General features: G+C 41.3%; 1 protein-coding gene across 1 annotated transcript in view; it reads right to left on the reverse strand.

The window, feature by feature from the left end:
• Nucleotides 1-21,203, reverse strand: part of SLC7A11 (solute carrier family 7 member 11) — a 328,653-nt gene that overhangs the window by 299,797 nt on the left and 7,653 nt on the right. Inside the window, exon 2 of the mRNA XM_063920358.1 lies at nt 3,290-3,416. Coding sequence (XP_063776428.1) covers nt 3,290-3,416 — 127 coding nt within the window. The remainder of the gene's footprint in view (nt 1-3,289; nt 3,417-21,203) is intronic.

Below are 21,203 nucleotides of genomic sequence, written 5' to 3' on the forward strand. Positions count from 1 at the left end.
TTAGGGGATTGACTGCATTTTACCCTTAGTACATCCCACCCTAGATGTCTTATAAACAACCGTCTATCTGCATTATTATCACAGATAATATGGGAGTCTATTCACGAAGCAGTGAAAAGGGTGGAGAAGTGAGCCAGTGGTGAAGTTGCCCATGTCAACCTATCAGCATTGAAGTAACATTAATAATTTGCACACTATACAATTGTACAGAGCAGCTGATTGGTTGCCATGGGCATCTTCTCAACAGGCTCACTTCTCAACTCTTTTCACTGCTTCGTGAATAGACCACATGACCATTTAAGATATTAGCAACATGTTCATTTAAAAATATATATAATTTAGTTAGACTTTCCAAAATGTGTTTTAGTGTATTTGCTGTAAAATGTACAATGAAAATCTATGTACTTGTACTGCTGCTGCTGCTGCTGCCTGTTGACAGTAATGGAACATGCTGTACTGCTGGCTAAGGTACTTTCCTTCAACCATATCTGATGCAATAACCAAGAGGTGAACGTTTGAACAGAAGTGTAAAGACAGTCTGCAATTTATGGCAATTGAATGCGTTGCATCCTTTTGGCCCATGTGGGATTGGGTGACAAAACCTGAGCCAGAGGCCTTGCTGTTATTTCTGAAGCTTGTGATAGTCCTTTATTTTTTACTAATGTTACGCTTGGCAGATTTAGAACAGCAGCAACACACAGTTTTCATCTCCTAAACTGCAAGCATGTCTGTAGGCCTAGGATATATAAAACACACAGTGGTCAGTGACACTTGACAAAGCTTTACAGCGGGTTTCTGAGTGGAAGTGAATGATTGACTCTAATTTTCATCTATGGTCAAGATTATTGCCTGAGGTAGCAAAATGGTAACATAATGCCAGCCTTTGATGCAGTACAGCTTCAGATATGAAATGTGAAGGGAGAACTATGATATCTTTTTCTGTAACCTGTGTGCTTTTTTTCACCCCCTTTTTTCTGATCTATGCAGAGAGAGGAAATTTGTTAAAGTTCTCTGTAGCAGATTTTACACTGGAATTTACTGTGAGACTAAAATTGTGGAAATAGCTGCTGACATAAAACTTGGGAAAATAGAGGAAAATACTAGTTCAGATTATAGCCGAGAAAATGCAGCAATTACAGGGCCCTTGAAAGTGTTCTAAAATGAAAGATAATAAGGAAAGAATATTGTGTATTTTTTAAAAGCTTTCTAGTCTGTAATCCACTTTCTCTCAGCGGAAGTCACTTGTATTATTCCATGCATAGATTTGAATGCAGCAATTTCAACAGTATAAAAAACAAGAGGTTTTAAAACTTTTTCTTTGTGTTATATGCATAGGAGAAGATATTATCAAAGTGCCCTCATTCTGCGGTCCATCCACTGAGTACCCAGTGTCATCACTTCGTATGCCTATTCAGTACATATTTAAGTGCCTGCAAATATGGATAAATTGTATATACTGTAAGAAAAGTTGTGTCTAGTGGTGGGAGAGAATTATCCTGGTTAATGCATACAAGAGCCCACGTTTAATTAAAAAGGCTCTATATATTTTTTAACAGCGAGTTGCGTTATCACAACCCTTCCCTGTCCACCTCATTGCAGAAGTAGTGCATCAGGTTTGTCTACTATCCTGGCATCTAGGGGCATTTTAGTGAATCCAGGAGTCTGAGCAAGTATGGAATGTGCAAGTCAGAAAAAGTAAAAATAGAATTTCAGTATCCTGCATACAACTATTGCTTTTTCGTTATCCTAATCAATTTAATTATTTATCATGTTAGGTTTGATTCTAAGTTTTAGATGATGGTGACATCACAACATAAATAATGCATAAAAACTGCATCTGATTAACGTGAAACACACAAAATCTAAATCTAGGGGGCAGCTAAACCTAACATCCCCCAACCTCCTTCCCTAACCCCCCTCTCACCGTAGCCAAACCCTAACCCTCCCTGCTATACTTTCCTTTGGGATTCTGACGTCGGAATCCTGACCTGTTGTGGATTACGGCGTCAGTGTTCTGATGGGTGTTGGAATTCCGGCGTCGATATTTCTGTTGCTGGGATCCTGACAGCCAATATCTTGAATGGATCCCCCAGTAATACCTTCCACTGCTCCAATCGGCATGATAGTTACTTCTACATTATACAAAATCATACTACAGGGCTGCATTATCATCACACGGCTGAGGTGAAAGCTAAACAAAAAAGCAAGTAACTTTGCAAATACACATTTCTTTGCATGCAGGGTAAATACTGGCTTGCCAGGGCCATAACTAGGGCTGTGATGCTACCCCATGGCACTACTGTAGAACCACTCAAAACTTCAAGGGATGCTCTGGGCATACACTCTGCAGCCTGTGGAGCAGCCTGGAGATTCATCAGAATGCTCATAGCAGAACTCTAGTTACCACCTCTGGTGGCCCGTTCCCCCTAGACGTTACAGGTTTAGGGGCATGGTCGGCACAGTGCCTTGTTACGGCACTGGCTTTTGCATGTAGCCCGTGAACACTGAACAGCTTTATTTTTACACTGCTATTTAGATTTGAGTTAAGACATGCATCTATCATGTAAATATCTCTCTGCACATTTTACATCTGCCCCACATTGTTTTGCTAATTTTGCTTTGTGTGAAATAACCAACACAGATAAAGATTTAATAATGACTATACATCTCAGCTCATGTCATTGAGAGTGTTGAGTAAGCCTTCAGCGGGTTATAACTAAATGTATTGTGACTGGGTTTAAATGACTCTGTATTGCACACCTTTCAACCTTACCACTTTTGTGGGACAGTCTCGATTTTGAGGAACGTTTGCCCCAATTTGCGAGGGAGTGTTACACTGCCACATGCCGAGAAGGTAGGTGTCTCATAAAGGCAGGTGCAACATAAAAAATGTAACTTTTACTGTGGCATGGCTGCCATCACTGGTAGGATGGAGGTATAGTCATACCCCAAGTGAGCCATTGCCACTCTCTCCATCCCTCAGCCAAGTCTGATGTTAGTATGTATGATTATAACAAAGTACTCAGATGCTTATTCCAGCCACATCCTTTCTTATCCTCTGTTGACAGTAGAACAAACCATTTGGTACAGTACATTATCATTGTGTTAATGATTTGCTGGCTATTTCATAAGCCCCAGAGGGTTTTGGTGCTATTTTGGGGATTTCTTGAGGTATGTCTGTAAACATTTAGATGCTGCCATTTTTAATTTATAAAGCATACATAACATAAGATATTATTTAACAATCAAACACAAAATAAAATAAAAATAAATCACATGTAGTACTTACCGAATGACGAGCAGTTCTACCCATACTCTCACAAATGCAGGTAATGGGCCAAATGCCTCCAATATATACGTATAATGGCCCCCTGATTTTTTTATGCATGTTCCAAGTTCAGCATAGCAGAGAGCACCTATTGGATAAGGTATAAAGTAATATTACATTATTTTGTCAAAATAATAATAATAATAATAATAATAAAGCTGAAATTCATATAATATATTTAATGGGATATTCGCACTTAAATCCTCTTCAGTTTATATTACCATCAGGTAAAAAAATAAATTTACATACAAATAAAATGTTGCAAAATCAGTTTTGCCGACTGCAAATCTAAAACAAATAGCTATTCATTTTCTTGCTTCTACAGTAAGTGGAATTTCCAAATAAGAAAGTAAGATCTTTGAAAATAGTACATATAAATTAAACACTTGTGATCAGAGCAGGGACAGAACACAGCATGACAGTTTTATTTAGAGGATGAAAGAATGACAAGTTACAAAACAAGAAATTTATTTTGCAACAGATTTTAATTGCATATGTTTACAATACATACATAGACATAATGAGGATTTCTACCCTATGCAAAATGCCCCATTGCTCTAAGGTCCCCATTAAATACAATCCACAATTTAGATTTCTAGCATCCTAAAACAAGCCCAGCATTGTTAATTGCATTAAATCTGGCACAGATGCGATGGCGTTTCTATAATGGGTGCAATGTGTTGTGTACACAGGGACCTGGGTCCAGGGGAAGCTCACACCGCACACACTGCACCCATATTTGAATACTTACCTTTCCGGAGTTCAGCATCGGACGCTGCAATCATTGCAGAAATCACCGCCAAAATGGCCACCACACATGCGCAGTAGTTATATTGGTCTCCGGAACATGGTGGGCGCCATGTTTCCAGAGACCTGTGCATGCACAATAGACTCCAGCAAATGCCGGAGACTACTGCTCCATGCAGAGGAAGGTGTCCACCCGGATGTGCACACAGGCCCCCTCCTCTGTTGAAACGCCCCTGCACAGTGAACTAAACTATGAAATCCTTGTTATTTGCCAAACCTTACTTGCATTTTGATGAATCAATATGTAGTCAAGATTAAGGGACTTTAAGCTACGTACACGTACAATGTAAGTGGATGACAAAATAAAACTAATAAAGCATGACGTAGAATATCAATCGACAATCACTCGTAAGAAAGCACAGTTCCTGTCAAATGAGATCACAGCAGCAAACAATAGGCCAGCTCAACTTTTCCGCACAGTGGAGATGCTTTGCAAGCCAGCATGCCTGCAGACTGATGAGACCCTCTCCCAGGCAAGATGCAACGAGTTTGCAAACTTCTTTGCAGATAAAATATCCACCATCCGGGCTGGAATCTCCACAGTGCCATCAAAGGAGTGCCAAACTACAAAGCCTGCCAATATAAGCTACCTGCCTTCATGGACCAGCTTTGATCCAGTGGATGTAAAGGACACTGCTGAAATTGCTCAGATTTTGCATCCCACCACCTGTGATCTGGACCCAGCCTCAACCAAGCTTCTAATAGGTTGTATGGATATAATTGGTCCTGTCTTTACAAAAATTGTTCAATGCTCTTTGCAGACAGGCATTTTTCCTGGACCCCTAAAGGAAGCAATTGTTAGACAGCTTCTTAAAAAACCTAATTTAGATCCCGACTGCATGACCAACTACAGACCGGTATCAAACCTTCCTTTCCTAGGAAAGGTTATTGAGAAAGTCATTGCAAATCAACTGGAAACCCGCCTGACAACCCATGATATTTATGATCCATTTCAATCAGGATTCAGGAGAAGACATAGCACTGAAACAGCCCTGTTATGTGTGTTAAATGATCTTCTGATGGCAAAAGACAGAGGTGACTGTTCAATATTAATCCTTCTGGATCTCTCGGCAGCATTTGATACCGTGGACCATGGGCTTCTGATTGAGCGACTGATACATTTCTGTGGTCTGGATGGCACAGTCCTAAACTGGTTCAAATCATTTCTCACAGGCAGGTCACAGAGAGTATCATCTGGATTATACTCATCACCACCAGTGCCATTGCCATGTGGTGTCCCACAAGGTTCTATACTATCCCCCATGCTTTTTGCAGTATACATGCTCCCATTGGGCGAAATAATCAGGCGCCATGGCCTGGTCTACCACTGCTATGCAGATGATACACAACTGTACTTGTCCTTTGCTCCGGGCACTGATAACCCAATAGCAACCCTAAATGGCTGTCTAGCTGAACTACAGGAGTGGATGAGCGCCAGTTGGCTGCGACTGAACCCGGATAAAACAGAGGTCCTTATGATACGACCGCAACATCAAAGGACAAGACTGGAGCATAGCCAACCAACTGGACTTACACTCGGGGATTCAGAATTACAGACCAGTGATCGTGTGCGGAATCTTGGCGTTGTCCTGGATGGTGGATAGACACTTAAACATCAGATATCAGCCACAATCCAATCCTCATTCTTTCACCTGAGGAACATAGCCAGAATCAAGCACTTAATTCCCTCAGATGATCTGCCAAAAATCATACATGCATTTGTATCATCTCGTTTAGACTACTGTAATGCCCTCTACCTTGGTCTACCAGCAAAAGAATTGCAGCGCTTACAGCTGGTGCAAAACACAGCTGCCAGGCTATTAACCAACCAGCCCCGTTCTAGCCACATAACACCCATCCTCTACTCCCTTCACTGGCTGCCTGTACGATGGCGAATCATCTTCAAGATTGGCTTACTGAGTTTCAAAGCATTACATGACCAAGGCCCAAGGTACCTGAAACAGCTTCTGACCTCATACTGCCCCACGCGATTACTGCGATCTGTAGATGAAGGACTTTTAGCAGTACCTAGAATCTACCGTAATTCATCTGGGGGTCGAGCTTTTAGTCATGCGGCTCCGACTCTATGGAACTCACTTCCCCGCACAGTGCGAGAGGCCCCGACTACAGAATCTTTCAAAAGTAGACTCAAGACTTTTCTGTTTACTCAAGCATTTCCATAATGTCCCTTTTAGTATCTTCATGCTTCTGTATTTTATGAAAATGTACTTCATTATTTTCTGTACTATATTATGCTATGTATCTGTTAAGCGCCTTAAAGAGCTCTATATAAATAAAATTATTATTATTATTATTATTATTAAGTTAAATGCATTTTAAACATTACTGTTTACTTTTCTGTTTTCATGTACCTAACAATTGGCGCCAAGCATTTTTGCGCCAGGGTGTACATAGCCTTAGAGTCACATTATCTCTTCTAAGTATGGACCCTTTGTGCTGCTGGGAATCAAACCAGTTGCTCAGTCTGTTATGACCTGACTCAGAGTTTAGGCCTAATGATTTATGGGGACACACTGGACCTGATTCAGAGTTGTACCATACTTGCCTACTCTCCTTTAATGTCCGGGAGGCTCCATAAAATCAGGTGGATGGCATATCTCCAGGAACTGGCCAGCCGCTGCCCCCCCCCCTCCCCCCTCATCTGTCTGCTTGTAGAGCTAAGTGGGCAGGGCCCTGATGATGCAATCGTGCCTCCATGCCCCTGCACCGCCCGTCTATGCCCTGACCTGGTTGCCTCCTGAAGTCGGCAAGTATGATTTGTATGCTAAGCAGTAGCAGCTGCTGCTGCCAAATTATGCAGTTTAGTGGTTAGTATTACTGCCGCACAGCCCTGGGTTCAGCACAGGTTTGCCCGGGATGCTTCAGTTTCCTAAACCACGGAAACTGCACTACAAAACTGGGCGTACCATTAGACGAAATCCGTTTAATTTGCCAGCTGTCGGGATCCTGGTGGTCAGGATACCAATGCCGGAATCCAGCCAGCCTGCAATGCCACCAGCCAGAATACCAGCGCTACAGGACTATTCCCACTTTACAGTGTCCACAATGCCCATAGAATAGATCCTGTGGCAAGCGTAGCAAGCCACGAGCCCGCAGTGTGGCGAGCACAGCTATCCTGCAAGGAGACTTTTTGCGCTCACCCTACTGCCGGCATACTGACCCTGCTGTCGTTATATTGACAGCCGGCATCCCGGCCGCCTGTAAATCATACTGAATCCCATTAGACCTACTTCATACTTTGTTCAGCTACATTAGTTCCCTTTGCCTGTGTAAATATCTGCTCCTCAGATGCACCCATCTTGCTCAATAACCCATGCACCTCAGTGGGCTAGACATACTTGCACAAATCAAAGCACATTGGGGCTAATTCAGGTTTGTAAGCTCATGCATTAGCAAGTGCATTTGTCTAGGCTATAGAATTGCTAAAGTTAGGAAGTAAAGCTGCCGCCCTGAAATGAAAAGAGACGCCCACCAGAACTGTCACAGAATCATTCAGAATTGCATAAACATATGGAGCCTATACACAAAAAAGAGGTACATTCAGGCTAAGGGTTAGTCTACAGCTACGCAGACCGGACACAGCAGTAGCTACTCAGATACCATGTTTTTGCACATATACGAGTTTGCAGCTGTCAGTAGACACACGCCCCGAAAACGACCATGACACACCTGGTTTTCCCAACCACTCCCCATAAATTCCCCGTTAGCACTCTCAAATGGTCACTTACTGTCAATCATTTTTCTCCTCATTGCAAGCGGGATCACAGTGGCACCTTTGCACATACGCATTGCGAGCGCGGCACATGCAGTCTGCCGATAATCAGCCATTGCATACAAACAGGAGTTAAGCCCATTGTTAGTTCAAATTTTTTTTGCACAGCACAGTGGATGTTTCACAATGCGTAAATGAGTTCCTGTCTGTTATAAAACCAGAGGGAGATATATCAAGCCATGGAGAGTGATAAAGTGGTGATCGCCCATAGCAACAAACCAGCTTCTGACTGTCATTTCAAGGACTGTACAGGATAATTAACAGAAGCTGCTTGGTTGCTGTGGGCATCTTCTCCATTTATCTTTCTCCATGGCTTGATACATCTCCTCCCACCACCGGGTTTTCTTTTTTTATAAAGTCCAGTAATTGCAACCCATTGCTGAAGCTTAGAAAATAACCCATTGCTGAAGCTTAGAAAATCAGGCAGATTAGTCTTGTTCATACTTTAAAAAAATATCAGCTCTGTTAATTAAACAATAAAGACTTTCTTGTTTCAGAATGTTCCCACAGAAACCATTATACTGCTAATTCTGTGATGCAATATTAATGCTCAATAAGAAGATTTATTTCCCAGGAAATAACATACTGTGGCTAAATTAATCTTGCAAATCTGAAAAACTGCCATCCGGTCCTCTGATAGTACTAGTCTTCAAATAGCCAGTCTACTTATACTGTACATTTGTTTTTAAAGGTGCAATAAAGCAATAACGAGCTATGAATATTAGAGGACTGCAGTGCTTTGATATAGTGATGTTAACATCAGAGGACTGTTCTGTGCTCAGGGGAAATGGCCACTTTCCGTGGATACAATTAGTGCATTCAATCGATATAACTATATACATGCTGATGTGGACTGGCAGGAAATACAATCCCCCATAAACAATGCATTTCATGACCAATTTGAATAAGCCACAAATACTTTTCTCATTTAGGGGGATATCCAATTAGCCCCGTTTTTTTACCAGGGCTAATTGGGCCTCCGGCAGGCGAAGCAGAATCCCCGGAAAAAGCCCCGTTTTCGTCCCTAGCAAGAGACCCAGCTGCATGTAGCACCTTTTTCCTATGATCTTTGGTTTGTTTGACAGTCCAACTGAAGAAAGGAGGGAAGGTGTGGTGTAGGCGCCCCAGTCATTACCAGCAAGCATCTGCTGTCATTGAATGATATTATAGGGGTATAGTCATGTAGCAGTAAAAAGCTCCTTATAAGTGATAACAGGGCTTTTCACTTCTTCATCCCATTCAGAGAAGCAGTTACCAAGGAGAAATCTCAAATTCCTCAGCGATGCCCCAGTAGTAAAAATTTGCCATCTCAGGATGACATAATGAGGCTGGTGAAGGGGGAAAAGCAGAGACTACTGCTGCCTCCCTGGTTTCTCCACCCCCTTCACGAACAGGCTAATCACAGGAGCCAAGGGTGAGAGTTGTAGAGAAAAAAGTTTTCCTCTGCTCCCCACGTGGCAGGAACACTCCACTGAGAGAGAATTTCCTGGAAAGCATATATGTTAATGAAGTGATCCTGAATATAGACTGCATGCTGCCTCCATCTCACTCTGCCCCCCCCCCCCCCTCACCCACTATCCCTGATCTGCAGGTGGACTTACTGAACTGTGCTGCCTCCCCGCTGCCCCTGGTTTGCTCTGTCCACCCCACCCCCACCCCGGTGTACTTACTGTGCTGCCAGAACCTGCAATTCAACACCGCAATATGGCTGCAAGTGAACCCAAGATCGCAGAGGGCCTCTTGTTTGCATGGCACCACTGGAGAGGTAAGTATACCTGAATTTCTACTTAACACCATTATATATTGCATTGAAATGATGTGATCTGTATTGTAGTGAAATATAACAACAGAACTACATAAATAGATTAGACCCCATAGTACATTGAGGCCCAAGGAACAATTAGGATGCATGGGCCAAAATTTACTAATATTCGTGTTTGTGTCGGTTTGTGTAGTGTTTAAACTCGTCTTGTATCGGGTGCATTTTCATGCAACTTTTTGAAACTATATACGCCAAGTTACTAAGCATTCGAGTTTATTGTTTTCGTGTTTTCCGATGTCGATGGCAGTCGTTTTTTTTTTTTACACATTTACGGCCGTCATTGTCGTTTGCGTACGTGTTTGTGTTGTTTTTGCTGGTTTTTTTTCTAAGTTAAACGCGGCAGGTTTTTTTTTTCCCGCGGCCGCATTTTCACTTTTAGTTTCGGTTTTCATCCCCGTTCGTGATTGGTTGTGTTTCAGATGGTAGGAGTGTCTGTGTGCAACCATATAAATACGCCCCAAACCGTCCGCACCTCGTGGGTTTAGTTAGTGGTGAGGAGAGAGGTTGTGCAGTGGAGTTTGGTGAGTAGTGTTTGTTTGGAGGAGTATTTTTTGCGAGTTCTGAGTGTTGTATTGTGTTTGAAAGTAGTTTTGTCATTCTTGTTGTCTTGTATTTTTTGGTTTTGTCTCAATTTTTGTCCAAGTTTTTTTTATTTATAGTCCCTTGTCAGTGTTTGTGTGTGTGTCTGTGTGTGTGATTAGTGTAGTGGTAGCGGAGGAGTGTTTTTTTTTTTTTCTGTGTTAATTGTTTAGTCACACAATTATGTGTGACTCAGAGGTGGCTGAGGTGAGTGAGGTGGAGGGTGTTAGTGAGGGGGAGGAGGTCGTCAGGTGGAGGAGGTGAGTGTTAGTAAGGTTAGTGAGGTGGAGGAGGTTGGTGAGGGTGCTGCAGCAGCCTCAAGTGACAGTGATAGTGACAGTCAGACAGCTCCGCAGCCACGCACCACTACTAAGACTGGGTGGAATGTCAAGTTTAGTTATGCAGAAAATGTGGCATTAGTGCGGGAGCTGATGAAGTATCAGCGGCAGCAATTTGGGCCTGAGTCCGCCAAGTTGCCAACACGGAAGAAGACGGTGTTGTGGGCGAAAGTAGTTGCTGCTGTAAATAGTGAGGGGGTGGTGAAGCGGACGGAGGACACGTGCCGCAAACGGTACTATGACATAAAGCTACGTGTCAAGTCCAAAATGGCCAAGGAGGCGAAGTCGGCTCGCAAAACCGGTGGTGGTCCGCCCTTTATTGCCACATATCTGGACTATGAGGAGCCCATGCAGACTATAATCCCTCCAGAAGTAGTGTCTGCAACCCATGTCCGGGATTCCGATCGCCCCAGGAAGGATGGTGAGCATGTGTATTTGCCTTAACATTCTATGACATTACTTCTGGCTTACTGTATGTTTTAAATGTGTGTCATGTGACATTGCATATTACTCCCATCTTCAAGTGTGCATCATCAGATACATTGTTTTGGGTCATGTTTCATACAAAAGTCAATGTAATGTCTTACTTGCTTGTATGTCATGTGGTTTTTGGACAGTACATTTTCCATGTGTAGTTTGGACTTGGTGTGTCATTGAATTGTCCAGCAATAATGTTTTACTTTTGCACATTGTACATTTTGAAAGTTGGACTATGTTTTTTAATTCAGTTATCCATGTGCAATGTTTCCAAATCACTGGTTGATATGTTAGAGGCTGGAGTAGTGCAAAGTGTCTTTGAAGGCAGTTACATGTATAATTTCATTAGTACTCAATGTAATATTGTTTAAGTCAAGGCCACTATTTGCTGGTTCATTTTGAGTCTGTATTTGTACACTGACACAACAACTGCAGACTTAGTTACCTTACTGTTTGGTTTTTTTTTTTGTTGGCCTCATATTGTGTTAATGTGTGTTTGGAGTGCCACATCACAGACCTATTTCTATATCGCATCTGTATTTATTTTTTTTTTTTTTCATTTTATTTGAAAATTAAGCTGTGTGTGTTTTGGCTTGTTAGTGTATGTTTTTGGAATTGTGTCCTATGTCTGTGTCCTGTATATGATTCCCTGTGTTGCACTTTCCATAGTGCATATGGCTATTGGACAATGTTTTGGGTTTGTTGTTGTGCTTTTTGTGTTTAATGTCCTTATTTTTAGATTCATAATAAAACATCCATTTTTTAAAGATGTAATGTTTATAAGCATAATGGGTGGATGTATTAACAATAGCATGAATTATTTTTTTTTTGGATTTACAGTGTTGAAAAAAAGCAGTACTGGTCATCCTACAGTCACTCCCATCACATCTGATGATGATGACGCTGCGGAAGCAGGTTAAGTGTCCATTGTAGTATAGGTTAGGTTTGTAAATGAATGGCCATAACAAAATGTCACTTTCAATACTAGGTCCATCCAAAGAAGTCTTAAGCAGCAGAAGGCGCACTTCTGGAACACACCACAAAAAACATCTGCAAGCAAAGAAAGCAAGGTCTGATGTCCAGGCCCAACCACAGCAGGCTACCCCGCCACGAAGATTATCTACTGTTTGTTCGGTGCCCCCACTCCAAATTTTGGACACACCTCCAAGACGACAACCACACTCCCCTCATCTTGATTGTGAGTAACAAACTGTGATAACAATTAAAAATGTCAGATCTTTAAAAAACCATTTACTTAAACTCATTAAGTCAATACCCATCAAAATCTGCTATACTTACCCAAGTCAGTAAAACATGAAATGGAAACCAAGCAAAATGGCCTACACAACATCCAGTAAAGATATGTATGTCCACTTCAGCCATACAGTAGCACATTGTGTGGAAGATGCTGCAACAGAAACTCATGTGTAAGCTTTGCAAATAGTAAGGTTGTTAGAATCATTTACACATGTGTGCTTGTCCTAACATTGCCAACTGCATACAAAAACATTACTATGTTTTGGTTGGAGACACTATAAGGCAACACATTATGGATTACAATGTGTTTTTAGGCAGGAGTATGTCTGATGTACCATACAACTCATGTGTTTGCTTTCAGAATGAAGTAACCAGACACATTTGCCACAAACAGGCATATGTATGTATTTAAGTAATGAGTGATGATGTTGCTAGGCCAGATATCTGAAAGAACCAGTCCATTACATGTGTTCCATGTTTAGTGCTTTGTACCAATGTATTAAACATATGGATAAGTAACGGATAAATGTTTTTAATTTCAGCTTCTAGTCCTGGTACCAGCATTTCTCCACAACAACGGCAACACAGTGACATGGATGACACAATCATGTTAGAAATGCATCCAGTAAGCAAAGGAATCAGCCCCCCAGCACCTGTGAGTACTCCCCCACAGCAAAGCACACCACCAACCCAACACAGCCCAACAACACCAGTAACACAAGGCCCTGATCAAGTGTTCTGGACCATTTGGGCTAGACAGCAGGCCATTAATGAAGATTGCCTGCATAGGCAGACCCAAATGTTTGCAAGCCTACCATCTCACCTCAGACGAATCAGCAGAAATCTGAGTAGACAAAATGAAACAAACACAAGAATTGCAAATACCATGGAAATCATACGTGCAGACATTACACATGTCATGGGCAACTTACAGAGCATAATGGAAGAACAGCACAGACAACAGCAAAGCTATATAAACATTTTAGAAAGCAATCAAATTATCAATGAATCCATGTCCAGAATTGTAGACAATCAAAATGCTGCAACACATGAACACAATGCCACCCTCAGTAACCTCAATGAAACACTCAGATCCCTGCAGCAACAGCAAACAAGCAGTAGTTCTGGTACGACTACTCCAAATGTAACGCAAGTGTCATCACCACCAAGGCGCTCCACCAGAGCACGCCAACACGATAGTGGTAAAGGCAAAGGCCAGGACAAGCAACCACCCAAATAAACATTAAAAAAAACACACCCATTTCTTTAAAGAGAAGAGAAAAAAAAAACTTACCAAGTGTATGATTAACAGAATATATATAACACTTAGCTCCTTGACAATTTGTACAACATCATTAATTATAACTGGTACAAACAACAAAAGGATTTTTGTACACACATTTCTTCTTTATCATCTTTGTATTTTTTGTTAGCAGGAAACTGTTGTTTGAGCTGCACATAGATGTTAGCATGCAGAAAGCAGACCACTTGATTTTTTTCTAATCATTACTCTTTCTAGATTCCAATCATTCTTTGAGCCAGCAGACAGACTAATTGGCAGCCAGGCAGATTGTCTTAAGCAGGCAGAAAGCAGACCACTTGATTTTTTCCTAATCATTACTCTTTCTAGATTCTAATCATTCTTTGAGCCAGCAGACAAACTAATTGGCAGCCAGGCAGATACACCCATGACCAATTCAATTTACAATGTGAATTGTAACTGTTTTACATTTCCTCTCTAGACGAATTGACAAGAAAAACACAATTGAGTTGGCTAAAAGTGTCCTAATATGTTGGGGGTAATATTTAGATAATTCAGTCCGAAAATGACTGACATTATTGTTGTGCCATGTTTGTGTGTGTTAAAAATAAGTAATCAGATTTAAAAACATGATGCAGAAACAACAACATTTGACATATTTGAAAGTTGAACACAAATGTGTGTAATAATGGATATATGTTGTTAAATGTGTATTGCCTTACAAATCTACAGCTTTTGGCCAGCAAACATAAGGAAATAAATTATTTTGCATGAGAGAAGTTTGTGTCCCTTTTAAAGGCATCCTAATTCAGGTTAGAATGATTTGTAAGTGTCAACACATGTAAACACGGCTGAAAAAAGCAGGTCTATTTTTTTTGCTGCGTTTTTTTACGAATCGCAAACAAATCCGACCGCAATTGAGCACTCAGACTAACAACCAAATACGAATGAATAGTGAATTCCCGTATTGTATGAAATAACAGGCGCGTTTGACCGATGGTCTATTCATTCGTATTTGTGTGCTTTGCCGTTCAAACCATTACGAATGTCCCAAACACTGCAGAGATTTGTGCTTAGTGAATTCCCGTGTTGGGACTTAGTAAAAAAAACACAAATCGGCCAAACTCGGATTTTTAGTAAATACTGGCCATGTTGCAGTCCATGGAACTCTATGTAGGTGGAGAGGTCACTTAGAACAATCGATCAGATAAAACCTTTTAATATTTAGCTGTAATTTGCATTTCCCATAAACACTGTAGCTCTTAATTAACTATTTGCATTGCAGATTAGTTATTGTTGTAATGATTATAGTTATAAATTCATATATAACAGTTTTTACATATTTAATGTTTTAAACATGTAATTATAATATAGTTTCAGAAGGTTTAATGAATATCACCTTTCTATCAACAAATCAAGAAATTGGTAAAAATAATTTTTCTCTCTTTGAACACGGTTTGACCTTGTAGGCAAAATAAAATAAACTGATGAAAAAACTGTAATGATGAAGGTCAATGCTTAGAAAACATAACATAACAGCGTTTTATGGTTTCAATGCACTTACTTATCAATCATACAGATACATTTTGTTTCAAAGCTTGCTGATATTTCTAAGAGCAGCTGAATCTGACTGTTTTATGTATAGGGGCTCATTCTGAGATTGAATGCATTGTGTGCAAAATACAGGCAGACAATGTGTTCACTAAAAAATACAATTACATACTGCACTTATTCTGATTACAAGATGGGTCCAGCTTGGTACTTGTACAGTTATTACACCCGGCAGGTCATATGCATAAGAAAAGTCCTTTTACATATGTTTTGATAGGTAAAGACTGTACTGTATGTATTTGTTCTTAGGTTTAATTTAAATGGAAAAATACCTAGAAAAACAGCAGGAATAAATCTTTCTCTTGAAGGACTAATGGTAAATATAATTATAGCTAAAGTATAACCGTAAAATCATATACCCTATATAATATTCTTTGTCCTTGGAGGACAAACAATGTGTTATACACGTGGCAGTGATGAGCTGTTCCCCTAACTGTCCTGCCACTGTGAAGTATTCAGGAAGTTAGAGATCACGGACAGGGTAATTGTTAGCATTACTGCCTCACAGCACTGAGGTCATGGGTTTGATTGCCGGGTGTGGATTATTAGATCTACACTAAAAAGGTCTACAGTCAATAGGTCTACCACTAATGGTTGACAAGCATTAGGTTGACAAGCTCAGAAGATGGACATGGAATAGGTAGCCAGTAGGAAAAGCCCACAGGGACAAAGGGTCAACAGGGTCAAAGGTCAACATGTCACTTTTCGTCACAAACAAGCCCCATTAGTGTACCACGTCTCCTTGCATGGAGAGCGACCTTGCTCCGCTACCGCTGTGCTGGGAACAGGTTACTATTCCCAATGGTAGTCCACGTGGATTCTAAAGTATGAAAAAGTTGAAAAATAAATATAAAAAATGTGTGTCGACCATTGTCACAACGACCTTTTGACCCTGTCGATCTTTTGAACTGTCTCCTTTTTACATGTCGACAATTTAACACTGTCGACCTAATGCATGTTTACCATTAGTTGTCAACCTATTGACTGTATACCTTTTTAGTGTAGATCTAAAGACCAGATACCCTCGATTTCCATAATGGCCCTATCTGTGTGGAGTATGTATATTCTCCCCATGCTTGTGTGGGTTTCCTCCTACAATTCAAAAATATACTGGTAGGTTAATTGGCGCCTGACAAGAATTAACCCTAGCGTGAATTGTTCGTGCATGTACATGTGTTAAGGAATATAGATTGTAAGCTCCACTGGGCAGGGCTGGTTCTAGACCTTGTGGCGCCCAGGGCGAAAGTTTCCTTTGGTGACCCCTCCCCCCCAGGGTTATTGCGCACTTAAGGCATGCACCAAAAAATACAGGGGGCATGGCTTTATAGGGAAGGGGTGTGGCCACAGTTATGCCCCCAGTAGATATTCCCCCTGTAGTTATGCCCCCTGTAGTTATGCCCCCTGTAGTTGTGCCCCAGAAGATTTGCCCCCCAGTAGTTGTGCCCCTGTAGCTGTGCCCCCTGTAGTTGTGCCCCAGTATATTTGCCCCAGTAGTTGTGCCCCTTGTAGCTGTGCCCCCTGTAGTTGTACCCCCAGTAGATCTGCCCCCCGTAGTTGTGCCCCTTGTAGTTTTGCCCCCTAGTAGAGCTGCTTACAAACACACTCCAAAAAAAACACTCACCAGCCCCGCTTGTGCTTTCCGACTGCTGCTGCCGCTGCAGCTCCGTCTCTAGCCGCCAGCTCCTCGGATCTATGGGAGAGACCTCTATCATCTGACAATGGTGCCCACTGCAGCGGGCACCCACACAGCCCGCGGCGCCTGCTGCAGCCAGTGTGCGGGATGCAGGGTGTGGATGGGTGGCAGGCACCCTTGCTCATGCCTGGAGCTGCTCCTGCACTGGGACAGGGACAGGTGTGAATGGCCAAATATTCTCTGTATAGCGCTGCAGAATATGTGTGCACTACATAAATAACAGGTAAGAAATAAATTAATTAATAAGGGAGTGGGCATAGGAGGGATGTTTGATTGATGGGAGCCTTTACTAAAGACCCTACCCTCCCTTCCTTAAATCAAGCCAACAAGAACTACAATATACTGTATTTTTTCCAAAGCAGATTGCTACTGTTGTTCCATGGACCCATCTTCAACAGGAGAAGGGACACAGCACCCATGTTCCACTGTCAGGAAGAGCCTGAGGAACGTGGAGAGTGAGAGAGAGAGAAAGTAAATATAATAATACACCCTGCACCGCGGGGCCAAAACACGAGCAATCAAGAAACAGCATCAGAAATGTATTCACAGTCAGAATTCAACTAATCAGAGCAGCTAGCTAGTACTGGGGACCATTGTCATCATCATGAATGTGTATTTGCACCACAGGTGTGCAGTTAACTCTATAGAGTTTAAATAGACTCTTATATGTTTATAGGGCAGAAAGAAAGCCACCAGTTATGGTAAATGATCTCAAAACAATACAGATGTGTCTTCATACCCATGACCACAGTCATGTCCTTTCGGCGCACCAGGTGCACAAGACTCAGCAATGCTGATCATCTAATTCACTCAAAATGTGTGTCTTCTTCACATAAATAAAACAACTGTAAGCAACAAAACTACTTGCTAGATTACGCTGATCAATTTGATGTGCAACATTTGTACGTGGGTGCGAATAAGTCTAAATCTGTATAAGTAGTGCTATGATACAGCTGCCATGGCTTTTTCTCCTCCCAAGTTCCATTGTGCTTCCACTGTGTGGTTAAAGTCACGGTCCAGCGCCTATAGTCCACTTAGAGTGGTGTTTTGCTGCATCTGCAATGCGAATAAGACCCAAAATTTAGAAAGTCGATGCGCTGCACCGCTCAATGCGGCTATGTTATGCCGGGCGTCTCACGCCATATGGCGTATTGAGGTTTGGAGTATGAGGACATACAGTATCTGTAAGTTTATTTAAAACTTCTATTTTATTATTATATGTTTTCAGGTTAATTTTGTTTACTTAAAAGATAAACCTAATAAAGCTGCAGAAAAATCCCAGAAAAATGTAACACTCCCAGATACTGTAATAGACTTGCACAGCTGGTTATGTGTGATAGAGTAGCGTTCTCCCTTTTCTCCACCAGATTGAGCTTTAGAGACCTATAAACACATAAGACTGAGCATCTGTCATAAGCTAAATATTCCATTAACATACAGTACAATATACAAGATATGTATGTAATTGTACAGCCCTTCTGCATCAAGATACAATGATGTCAGAAATCAGCAAAGTATAATGTAATATACACTGTTATTGAACTCTTCCAATTTAAATCCATATTTTTACAAAAGTTAAGTTAGGCCATGAGGCAATGTGGGGATAACTTGTGTATCTACCAAAGTTCTGTATACAGTATGTATGTTGTTTAAGGGTTTACAGGTTTCGTTACATCTAAAAAAAAAAGGTTTATAAAAAGTAGCCATTTCCCAGCTCTCAATCTGCAAAAGTATAATTGGGATATAAAATACTGTATCCTTAAAAGAATCTACTAAACTCTTATTCACGTAAAACCCCTCCAACAAGCCCAGTCCTGGGTAAAGAGTACCCCTCTCTCGGCGCCACTTGTAATGTGTTGCTTCATTACAGATTTTTGTGGCAAAATGTCCACCAGCCAATTACAATGCATCACCTTTGAGCTCTTTGAAAATGTGACAGTTGGCCAACCTGGATCATGTGACCTGCCTGGTGGTCTGGAGTTGGTCACAGTTATGTGCATCCACCCACAAAGCAGAGATACTACAGGGTATTGACTTCTAAGGGGGTGAAAAGGGGTAAAATGTTCCACCCAGCAATCCTTTGCCTGGTTCAAACCAGGCACATCAGCTAGTTACTACTTATTTTGCAACTGGATAATTCACTGATTTGGAAGAGCAAAATCCAAAGCACCCAATCACTTCTCCACATGAGTATGTCTCAAAAGTTAAACTTGTAAAATGTGTTGCTAACCGAGAGACAACTTCAACATAGAATCACAATCTATTCACAGTACATATCTACTAAAAATGTAACCTACTATGACACCCTTGAGGCACTGCAACCACTAAATGGTACACATACTGTCTACTAATGCAATTAAGTTTATACAAATCAGACCTCACTTTTGGAATTATTATCTTTTATTTATAATGCACCGTACAGGTTTTGTAGCATCATACAAGGGGATAAAACTGTCAACAGGAAACATAAGTACACACTAATACAAACAGAATCTAAATTTATACACAGTGGGGCAAAAAAGTATTTGGACAGCCACCGATTGTGCAAGTTGACACACTTAAAAAGATGGGAGAGGTCTGTAATTTCCATCATAGGTACACTTCAACTGTGAGAGACAGAATCTGGAAAAAAAAACTAGGAAATCACATTGTATGATTTTTAAACAATTTATTTGTATATTCTAGCGGAAAATAAATATTTGGACAATCAAAAAGTTTAACTCAATACTTTGTAATATAACCTCGGTTGGCAATTGCAGAGGTCAAACGTTTAGACACACTGTAGCAGGTATTTTGGCCCACTCTTCCATGCAGATCTTCTCTAGATCTGTCATGTTTTGGGGCTGTCGCCGGGCATCACGGACTTTCAACTCCCTCCACAGATTTTCTATTGGGTTGAGGTCTGGAGACTGGCTAGGCCACTCCAGGACCTTGAAATGCTTCTTACGGAGCCAATCCTTAGTTGCCCGGGTGGTATTTTTGGGGTCATTGTCATGCTGGAAGACCCAGCCATATTTCATCTTCAATGCTCTTACTGAGGGAAGGAGGTTTTTGCCCAAAATCTCACGATACATGGCCCCATTCATCCTCTCCTTAATACAGACCAGTTGTCCTGTCCCCTTTGCAGAAAAGCAGCCCCAAAGCATGATGTTTCCACCCCCATGCTTCACACTGGGTATGGTGTTCTTGGGATGCCATTAATCATTCTTCTCCCTCCAAACACGGCGAGTGGAGTTTATACCAAAAAGTTAGATTTTGCTCTCATCTGACCACATTACATTCTCCCAATCCTCCTCTGGATCATCCAGATGGTCACTGGCAGATTTTAGACGGGCCTGGACATGTGCTGGCTTAAGCAGGGGGACATTTTGGGTGCTACAGGATTTCAATCCATGATGACGTAGTGTGTTACTAATGGTAACCTATGTGACTGTGGTCCCAGCTCTCTTGAGGTCATTGACTAGGTCCCCCTGTGTAGTTCTGGGCTGATTCCTCACCGTTCTCAAGATCATTGATACCCCACAAGGTGAGATCTTGCATGGAGCCCTAGGTCGAGGGAGATTTTCAGTGATCTTGTATTTCTTCCATTTTTTAATAATTGCGCCACCAAGCTGCTTGCCTATTGTCGTGTAGCTCATCCCAGCCTTATGCAGCTCCACAATTTTGTCCCTGGTGTCCTTAGACAGCTCTCTGGTCTTGGAGAGGTAGCAGTCTGACTGTTTGAGGGTGTGGACAGGTGTATTTTATACAGATAACCAGTTCAAACAGGTGCCATTAATACAGGTAACGAGTGGAGGATAAAAGTGCTTCTTAAAGAAGAGGTAACAGGTCTGTGAGAGCCAGAAATCTTGCTGCTTGGCAGGTGTCCAAATATTTTTTTCCCACAAGAATATACAAGTAAATTGTTTAAAAATCATACAATGTGATTTCCTGGGTTTTTTTTTTTCAGATTCTGTCTCTCACAGTTGAAGTGTACCTATGATGGAAATTACAGACCTCTCCCATCTTTTTAAGTGTGTCAATTTGCACAATTGGTGGCTGTACAAATACTATTTTGCCCCACTGTAGATACATAATTAATGTGTGCAGCTAGTATAATTATGTAATAAATATGAAGGGTTTACAATCTAAAGGATTTAAGGGTAAACACAATGGAGAGAATAACCAATGAACCAATTGGCTGGTGGTTGTCCAATCTCTTGAAAGGGTAAAGGCATTAACTATACACAGTTGCTCC

This window comes from Pseudophryne corroboree, chromosome 1 (assembly GCF_028390025.1).
Source record: "Pseudophryne corroboree isolate aPseCor3 chromosome 1, aPseCor3.hap2, whole genome shotgun sequence".
NCBI lineage: Eukaryota > Metazoa > Chordata > Amphibia > Anura > Myobatrachidae > Pseudophryne > Pseudophryne corroboree.